This window comes from Nematostella vectensis, chromosome 3 (genome assembly GCF_932526225.1).
Source record: "Nematostella vectensis chromosome 3, jaNemVect1.1, whole genome shotgun sequence".
NCBI classification, from domain to species: Eukaryota; Metazoa; Cnidaria; class Anthozoa; order Actiniaria; family Edwardsiidae; genus Nematostella; species Nematostella vectensis.
In genome coordinates, this window is record NC_064036.1 from 20,408,458 (window position 1) to 20,418,754 (window position 10,297).

At 40.3% G+C, this 10,297-nt stretch overlaps 1 protein-coding gene and 1 long non-coding RNA gene across 2 annotated transcripts; one reads left to right on the top strand and one right to left on the bottom strand.

Annotated features, from left to right (window-relative positions):
• Positions 1-1,116: 1,116 nt before the first annotated feature.
• Positions 1,117-3,379, bottom strand: LOC125561253. The gene is made up of 2 exons (XR_007307283.1): positions 3,199-3,379; positions 1,117-1,620 (listed from the first exon to the last, which is right to left on the bottom strand). It is a non-coding gene; the product is annotated as an uncharacterized LOC125561253 (long non-coding RNA).
• A 1,085-nt stretch (positions 3,380-4,464) lies between these two features.
• On the top strand, positions 4,465-8,872 carry LOC116616148 (uncharacterized protein K02A2.6-like). The gene has a single exon (XM_048725218.1). The coding sequence runs from the start codon at positions 4,590-4,592 to the stop codon at positions 8,610-8,612; it is 4,023 nt and encodes a 1,340-aa protein (XP_048581175.1). The 5' UTR covers positions 4,465-4,589; the 3' UTR covers positions 8,613-8,872.
• Positions 8,873-10,297: the final 1,425 nt, after the last annotated feature.

Sequence of the window (10,297 nt, forward strand, 5' to 3'; positions counted from 1 at the left end):
CCTTTGGCGGTCTAGATGTTTGGTGCCACCCCCCCAGAATGTCCATCAGGAAAAAATGTTGAATTCATAAGCACTAAGAGAGTACAAATGTGAACAAAATATTCAGAAATGTGAGTTTTGACATTTCCTTTTTTTTTGTTTTCCCATGTGGAATTGCTCAGATATCTATTTTCAACACATAAAGGAAAATAGCAAAGATGAGAGTGCAAACGTGATTAGAAGAGAAACATTTCAAGTGAAAATCGTGTAACCTACACACAATGGCAAAATATGCAGTAATGAAATCGTGAAACTGGCCTTTCCATGTGACAAATAACATGGATCTGAGAGGTGGAATCACAAAATCCAAGGTGGCGTCCATGACCCAGTTGGTATTGAGATGACATAGGATGGGAGGCCTGATACTCCATGTAAGAAAAAGGCCTGTGTACTGTAAGTTCACAGAGAGTTCACTAAAAAAATTACACTCATTTCTTTCCCAGAATTTTGCCAGGTCTTATCTAAACTAGGACTTATCAAAACTGCTTATATCAATTGCTTTAAACAAAAACATTTTGTCAACGAAACAACAGGTACAGCAACTTGCTAAGTTCAACTTGACATTTTTTCATTTCTTTTCCACTTAGAAAAAAAAAGAGTTTACAATAGTCAACCTTTACAGATCTTAGTAAAACAAGAAACAAAGCTGGAGCTCTGAAGAAGAAGACTTCAACTTAATACTTCAGTTGCATACAGTAACAGATTAAGCAAAAATCACTGTCTCAGATAACAAGGACAAGCAAGTGCCACTGCAGCAAACAACTAAAGAGCAACAGTTGGGCTTAACCAAAACCAAATTGGTATCCACAATTGCCATGACTAGCATGATACTCCAAGGACAAAAGAATGAAAAGCGAGTGGATGTGGCCCCAAAAAAACACTGATTTGAGTAGACATGATCATGTAAGACCAATCAAAAGAAAAGGCATTTTTTACGATATTTTATATTATTAAGATACATTTTCTCACAGCATTTGTGTGAATTATTATTTTTATCATTATCATTATTACTATTATATCACAGTGTTTTACTATAAATAATAATTTTGCAATTATATTGCAATTATTCTCAATTTATGAAAGTGCAGGATAATTGGAAGAGTGATGCTTGCTATTCTTGACATAACATTTTCAACCTTTCATCCTGTATACCGTGCGTAACAGTTCAACCACCATTTAACAATTGTTTACAAACATTTCAGGAAGGAAATAATTATGAGCATTGAAAAATATTATTTGTAAGGCTGGAAACAGGCAGTGGTCACAATCTATGGAGTACATATAGAACACTGGCCATTTGAGCAAAAATTGAGAATTCATTATCAAAACTACATGTCTGGAGATGAGACAGACTGTACCTGTAAAGCAGATGATGTTTTGGAGATGATCTCTATGCAGGTTGATGCGAAGGGGGCTCTTGGTGTGTGAGTGTTGTGGACAGGCAGCGGAGGAAGGTTGACAAGTGGAGATGATCCCTATGCAGGTTGATGCGAAGGGGGCTCTTGCTGTGTGAGTGTTGTGGACAGGCAGCGGAGAAAGGTTGACAAGTGGAGGCAGTGTGCCATGATGCAGTCTCTCAATCTACAAAGAGTGCAAAATAAAGGCACCCCCATGTGAAATCTGTAAGTGTGCTGGGCATCATGGGTTTACATTTGCCAACAGCCTAATGTTGTGTTTACACTTGAGCGTCAACCTAGGTTCTGTTTGTGGTTAACGGAACCCCGGTTAGGAGAAATGTGTTTACACTTGAAAACTTAACCTAGGTTGATCATTCAGCTGGAACAGAGCCGATGTTATCAATTTGGATTCTGAGGTCAAATTGCTGATGCGATTATTGGGATTTTTCTGGCCATTCTTGTGTTTCTGTGGTGGCTTCCGCTTACAAGATTCACTATAATTCAAGATGATCTTTTAGGGATCACCTTGCCTGATGTTTTCTCTGATGTTTGTCATTTTTGTTTTTATTGTTTGCGCTAGTACGTTAGGGATTCGCAGTCTCTTGACTTGGAAACTATTGTAGTTTGTTGTAAAGTGTTGTGTAAAATGTCCAGCAAAATGCTACCCTGGATCCACAGCCTCAAACGTCTCTCTATAAATAGAGAGACGTTCACACACACTTCTATAAATAGAGACGTTCACACACACTTCTATAAATAGAGATGTTCACACACACTTCTATAAATAGAGACGTTCACACACACTTCTATAAATAGAGACGTTCACACACACTTCTATAAATAGAGACGTTCACACACACTTCTATAAATAGAGACGTTCACACACACTTCTATAAATAGAGACGTTCACACACACTTCTATAAATAGAGACGTTCACACACACTTCTATAAATAGAGACGTTCACACACACTTCTATAAATAGAGACGTTCACACACACTTCTATAAATAGAGACGTTCACAAACACTTCTATAAATAGAGACGTTCACACACACTTCCATAAATAGAGACGTTCACACACACTTCTATAAATAGAGACGTTCACACACACTTCTATAAATAGAGACGTTCGAGGCTCTGGAACCAGGGTAGCAAAATGCGCGGATCTCAAAAAGATGTGGTAATCTCATGACTATTGAGTAAACACTATTTGGGAAATGACTGACATCGGAAAGCAATAGCTGACAAGAACTGTCAACAGATTTGCCTGTAACCTTGGTTGAGTACGCCATGCCTCCTGGAATGGTTGACCTCAACCGAACCTAGGTTGCGGATCCGTTGTAATTGCCGGCACATAAGTGGCTATTTGGACCGTGTTCACAAACACTTCAAATCTAACCTAGGTTAGGTTGGACGCTCAAGTGTAAACACAGCATTAAAGAACTAGCCAAAAACTCCAAGCTAAATCATTAAACAGTAGCATCAACAACTCCAACAAATACTTCCGTACACATCTTCAGTTGTTCGATAATAAAAACAGAAATTGGTGCAGAGATTGCACTGTTAAAGCTCGCAATTATTTAAAAACATACGAAATTACCTCTGTGATCCAAACTATATGTCTGTTGAATAAGAAAACAAGGGGCAAAATTTTCAAACTACAAACTACACTGGCTTGTGGAAAAGTTACGACGATACTAAGGAAGTTCGAGCTTTCATTCCCAAACAAATTCGGGCTTTTCATTTTAAAAGCACACCCACCTTGGACTGTTCAACTTGGTCGGTGGGCTTTGTCATTCAAAGCACGCTTAAAAAGATGCCAGACTCAATTTACTCATATCTCCTTCTTCGCTAACCGATAAACGCGAGGAAGCTGAGCATTTGAAGGAACTAAAGAACTCCTTCGCATTTTGGACATTTTGAACTGTTGCAGGATGGCGCGAAAACCTCCTCCCCAGTCACTTATGGGTATACCAAGACCCCCTCGGGAACAGGAAGCCCGCCTGTAACATTCAAGCGTATCTTCCCTCGGATTTACTACGATGGCGTGTATAAATAATGCCTGATTAGTAAGAGCTTCAAAAAACTCAATAATGAGTATGTTAGCTCCATGATACTAGAAGTTCTCATGGAGAAGTGAAGTGCTCGAGCTCATAGATTGGTTGGTCATTCAATTGCAAGGGTTAATTCAATATTCTTTTAGATTTGTGTGGGGCAATTCGCACATTTTCCATCAGCCAGATTTATGCAAGACCCCATTTTCTTTGCAGCCACTGCTGATCACTAATTCTTTGTTTCATGGTTTCTCTGTTTTTTTGTTTTTTTTTTAAGAGAAATAGAACAAAAACAAATTGCTTGTAGTCTTATTTTATTTAACAAAAGAAATTATTTAATTCAAGGCATTGTATGTCTAGAAAAGGAAAGGTGAAGTCTGATAACCATAACAAACAATCTGATTAGCTGTGGAGGGGATGTGCAGTCAAAGATATTATGGAAAGTAAGTATATTTTAAAAAAAGACTGCTTTTTGGTGGTTGAGTGGGAGGGGCACAACCCATGTGCCCACCCCGAGCTGCATGCCTGTACATACCCAGTAAGCTATTTGGGTCTAAGTGGTGGCCATGAAAATAGCTACTGAAAAGATTACTGCTTATCTATTAACATATAGTGAACTATACAGAATTTATGATTTCTGACAACTGCAGTATTAAGGTTACACAACCTTATACAGCTTACACAACCTCATACAGCTTACACAACCTTATACAGCCTACACAACCTTATAATGCTTACACAAGCTTATACAGCTTACACAAGCTTACACAGCTACATAACCTTATACAGCTTACACAACCTTACACAGCCTAAATAACCTTATACAGCTTATACAGCTTACACAACCTTATACGGTTTACACAACCTTATACAGCTTACACAACCTTATACGGCTTACACAACCTTATACAGCCTATACAACCTTATACAGCTTTTACAACCTTATATAATGTAATGTTTGGGATTCCTGTTTGTATGACCGCAAGGTTTTCTGGGTAACAGCAATAAACAACGAGAGTCCGCCATTACTGTTTATTCGTTTTGATCCTAAGGTTTTTCTCAAATACATTACATTTTTTGGCGACGAGGATTTCGGAAATGGCAACCTACGGCAAAATAGACGAATTCGACAGAGATTCTGATTCATGGGAACAGTATATCGAGCGTCTAAACTTCTATTTTGAAGCAAATGGAGTAACTACGTCTGACGATGACTTGAAAATACGCCGTGCAATCCTCCTCAGTTCGGTAGGGAAAAAAACCTACAAATTAATGTCTGATCTGCTGGCCCCAGCGAAACCTGGAGAGAAATCTTATGCTGACTTGTGCACCTTGGTAAAGAGCCATTTCAACCCAAAACCGAGTGAAAGCGTGCAACGGCACAAGTTCAATAACCGTTTCAGATTGAGCGGGGAGAACGTGTCTGACTTTGTAGCGGCTCTACGAAACATGGCAGAATACTGCAATTTTGGTGGCAGTCTGGAAAATATGCTGCGTGATCGTCTGGTGTCTGGAATTAACAATGAAAGAATCCAAAGGCGTTTGCTATCAGAAGAGAACTTAACTTTCAAAAAAGCTTACGACATTGCTTCGTCTATGGAAACGACCGCACAGCACATGGCCGATCTTCAATCTGCTCCTTCTACGTTAAGTTCAACGTCTGCATCTGTAAAAAAGGTCAGTTCTTCGCCCTTACCGCGTTCTAAAAGCGAAAATAAAGAGTGTTATCGTTGTGGAAAAAATCACCACCCGTCAAAATGTCGTTTCAAGGAGGCCACGTGCCATTATTGTAAAAAGAAAGGACATATTGTTGCCAAATGTCTCAAAAAAGCAAAAAAGTCGTCCGAGACAACCAAGCCAAATTCAAACCACCATCCAAAACAAGGGAAACCAGCAATTCATGTCCTGGATACTGATAAAGAAATAGAAGATGAAGATATATATCCATTGTTTGCTGTCAGTCAAGGCAACCGCCAAAATCCGTATTTAGTAGATGTTGAATTAAATGGTCTTAAAGTTCAAATGGAACTGGACACTGGTGCATCACTTTCAGTAATCGGAGAGGACATTTTTGATCAATTGAAGAACATTGAGGGTTCATCTCTCAATCTGCAAGATACCAAGCTAACCTTGAAAACATACACCGGGGAGACAATTCCAGTTTTAGGAAAGCTTGTAGTGGAAGTCAAGTACAAGGACTTCTTTGAACACTTGCCAGTTATAGTTGTACAAGGCAAGGTGCCCAGTCTCTTTGGACGAGATTGGTTACAACATGTTAAGTTGTCATGGCCAGAGATTTTCCTAGTTCAAGTTGTATCCCCTGATGTGTCTGACCTGCTAAAGAAACATGAAAATTTATTCAAGGAAGGACTAGGGACAATTCAAGGAGTGAAAGCAAAGATATACGTTGATCCTCAAGCCAAACCCAAGTACTTCAAACCTCGCACGTTAGAATATGCACGACGTCAGAAGGTAGAGAGAGAATTGGACCGTTTGTTAGAAGAAGGAACAATTCGTCCAGTTCAATTTTCGGAATGGGCAACACCCATTGTGCCCATTGTCAAATCTGATGAGTCTATACGCATTTGTGGAGACTTCAAAGTTACTTTGAACCAAGTTAGCAAACTTGACAATTACCCAATTCCTAAAACAGAGGATCTGCTAGCTCAACTTGGAGGTGGAGTGCAGTTTACAAAACTAGATCTGAGTCAAGCTTATCAACAACTTGAGTTAGATGAAGAATCAAAGAAGTACACCACTATCACCACTCATAAAGGCCTATTTGAGTACAATAGACTGTGCTACGGCATTGCCTCAGCCCCTGGGATTTTCCAACGCACAATGGAAAATTTACTGCAGGGTATTCCGAATGTTGTAGTACGAATAGATGATATTCTCATTGCCGGGAAGACATCAGCAGATCATCTCAAAAGTCTAACAGAAGTCCTGTCACGTCTGGACAAAGCTGGCGTCCGTCTTAAACGTTCGAAGTGCATTTTTCAAGCACCTGAAGTCACTTACCTGGGACACCGCATAGACAAAGATGGTATCCACCCCCTTGACGAGAAAATCAAAGCAATTCAAGAGTCACCGAGACCTTCTAATCTGAAAGAACTGCAAGCCTTTTTAGGCATGCTTAACTATTACGCTTGTTACATACCTAACATCACTACAATACTATCTCCTTTACATCAGCTGTTAGTCAAAGACACACCTTGGAACTGGAGTGAAGCACATGAAAAATCTTGGAACCAAGCCAAGTCCACACTTCACTCTTCACAACTTCTAGTGCATTACAGCTTGGAAAGAGAGTTAACCCTTGCTTGTGACGCATCACCATATGGTCTTGGTTGTGTTATTTCACATGTGATGGATGATGGGACTGAACGTCCTATTTCATATGCCTCACGTACTCTGTCCCCAGCCGAAAAGAACTATTCACAGCTCGACAAAGAGGCAGCAGCCATCATGTTCGGGGTGAGGAAGTTCCACTCATACTTATATGGACGGAGTTTTACCATCTACACTGATCACAAACCCCTACTGGGTCTGCTACAGTCAACTAAACAAATACCGACCTCAGCCTCACCACGCATATTGAGGTGGGCGGTATTCCTGTCAGGCTACTCATACACTTTAGTATATCGAGAAGGCCAGAAAAATGGTAATGCCGATGGCCTGAGCCGGCTGCCATTGCCAAATGAAACCAGAAATGTTCCAGTGCCTGGCGACATTATGTTTGTAATGAATCATCTTGAAGTCAACACACCCGTTAAAGTCAAGGACATTGAGCGTTGGACCTCAAAAGATCCTATTCTTAGTGCAGTACGACACCAAGTAATGTCCGGTTGGCCCAATTCAAATGATCGCATTGAGTTCAAGCCCTACTCTTATAGAAAGCACCAACTTAGCTGTCAGGATGGCTGTCTACTCTGGGGCTCTCGCGTAGTCATTCCTCCTCAAGGAAGAGTCAAGCTTCTCCAGGAACTACATGATGGACATCCTGGAATGGTTCGCATGAAAATGTTAGCCCGAAGCTATTTCTGGTGGCCTGGCCTGGACGCGGATATTGAGCAAAAGGTGAAAGATTGCACAAGCTGCCAAAGTAATGCTAAGGCACCTTCTACTGCACCCCTACATCCGTGGGAGTGGCCGTCTAGACCTTGGTCTCGCATACATATTGACTATGCAGGACCTTTCGAAGGACACATGTTCCTGGTGATCGGTGATGCCTATAGTAAGTGGATCGAGGTATTCAAGACAAACTCCAGTACTGCTGCAGTAACCATCCAGAAGTTAAGAGAATGCTTCTCAGTACATGGACTGCCTGATATCATTGTATCTGATAATGCAACTGCCTTCATAGGTGAAGAATTTGCCCTTTTTATGTCTGAGAATGGCATAAAACACATCACTTCAGCACCTAAACACCCAGCATCCAATGGATTTGCTGAAAGATATGTTCGCACTTTCAAGGAAACAATGAAGAAGATGGGAGGGGAAAAGGAAAACTTAGACACGAAGTTAAGCAGATTTCTACTAAGCTATCGTACCACACCTCATGCAACCACTGGTAAAACACCTGGTGAGCTATTAATGAACCGGAAGCTGAAGACGCGCTTGGACCTGGTAAACCCCCTTAGTCAGGACACAATTCGCACTCGTGTAGAAGATAAACAGCTCGCACAGAAGAAACAACACGACAATCTAGTGCCACTCAGAGAATTTCAAGTGAATGACCCAGTATTTGTCAAGAATTTTTCATATGGTCCAAAGTGGTTATGTGGAACAATTATTCAACAGTCAGGACCGGTTTCGTATGTCGTTCAACTCAGTTCAGGTGGAGTGTTTCGACGACATGTTGACCATCTTCGCCTGAGGACAAGCACACCCACAGTCGCCAATGATCTTCAGAGTTCAACAGAATTGGCCCAAGTTCCAATGCAAACAACTGTACCCAAGCAGATTCCAGAGGAATTTAAGGAACCTGAGATCACAGTTCCAGAACCTTCATTGGAACCGAAGAAGACAGAGCTTCCAGCTTCTGAACCTGCAAGTACTCTGCGAAGAAGTACTCGACTCAAAACCACACCTACTCACCTCAAAGACTATGTATGTTAATTTTAAGCAGCATATCACACACTGTGTACATTTTTCCGGATCTGATGGATTGACAACTTGTCAAGAACTTGTCATGGACATTGTTGTTGTTTTTTACTTGTTGACATATTGTGTGTATAAATTTGATAGTTTTACTGGCCTCAGCAAGCAAGTATCTTTTAGTTGTAAACTTGGGTGGGGCAGTATGTAATGTTTGGGATTCCTGTTTGTATGACCGCAAGGTTTTCTGGGTAACAGCAATAAACAACGAGAGTCCGCCATTACTGTTTATTCGTTTTGATCCTAAGGTTTTTCTCAAATACATTACATATAACATATACAGCCTATATAGTAACCTTATACAGCTTACACAACCTTATACATCTTACACAACCTATATAGCATTCACAACTTTATACGGCTTACACAACCTTATACGCTTACACAACCTTATACAGCTTACACAACCATATACAGCCTACTCAACCTTATACAGCTTACACAACCTTATACATCTAACACAACCTTACACAGCATATACGACCTTATACAGGTTACACAACCTTATACATCTTACACAACCTTATACATCTTACACAACCTATATAGCATACACAACTTTATACGGCTTACACAACCTTATACAGCTTACACAACCTTATACAGCTTACACAACCATATACAGCCTACTCAACCTTATACAGCTTACACAACCTTATACATCTAACACAACCTTACACAGCATATACGACCTTATACAGGTTACACAACCTTATACATCTTACACAACCTTATACAGCCTATACAACCTTATACAGCTTGTGTGCGACCTTTTACAACATATACAACCTTATACAGCCTATATAACCTTATACATCTTACACAACCTTTATAGCATTCACAACCTGATACGGCTTACACAACCTTATACAGCTTACACAACCTTATACAGCTTACACAACCATATAAAGCATATACAACCTTATACAGCCTACACAACCTTATACAGGTTACACAACCTTATACGTCTAACACAACGTTACACAGCATATACAACCTTATACAGGTTACACAACCTTGTACATCTTACACAACCTTATACAGCCTATACAACCTTATACAGCTTATACAACCTTATACAACATAATATACAACCTTATACAGCCTATATAACCTTATACAGCTTACACAACCTTTATAGCATACACAACCTTATATGGCTTACACAACCTTGTGCAGCCTATACAACCTTTTACAGCTTACACAACCTTATACAGTCTACACAACCTTATATACAGCATACAACCTTTATAGCGGAGCCAGCGCGGCCGCAGGCCGCGCGCGGAGCTCCATAGGTATAGAAATATGGTATAGCTATGCGACTTGGTTTTGTGGTCATCGCGCGGGTATCCTGTGGTGTCACAATCCATCCAGTCAATCGCGCAACTCCCAGGCCCCCTCGGTGTTACGTTTTTACTAATTTTTATTTTTTTACCGCCATCAAAGTTCGTATGTTCACAGCAAAAAAGGCAGATTGAAAATAGTATTTAATGAGAAAATATGCGGATTCAAATGGGCTGAAATCTTTGAGGGAACCGTTTGGTCTGAAGTACGAGCCGATAGTAGAATCTACCCGAGTGTTCGTGAATCCCGTCCGTTGCAGCAGCAAAAAGAGGACTACCATTCTAATAATATTCCTTCACGTC

Bases quoted from the DNA above. Each gene is read 5' to 3' on its own strand.
- LOC116616148 (XM_048725218.1), top strand. From the start codon at position 4,590: ATGGCAACCTACGGCAAAATAGACGAATTCGACAGAGATTCTGATTCA.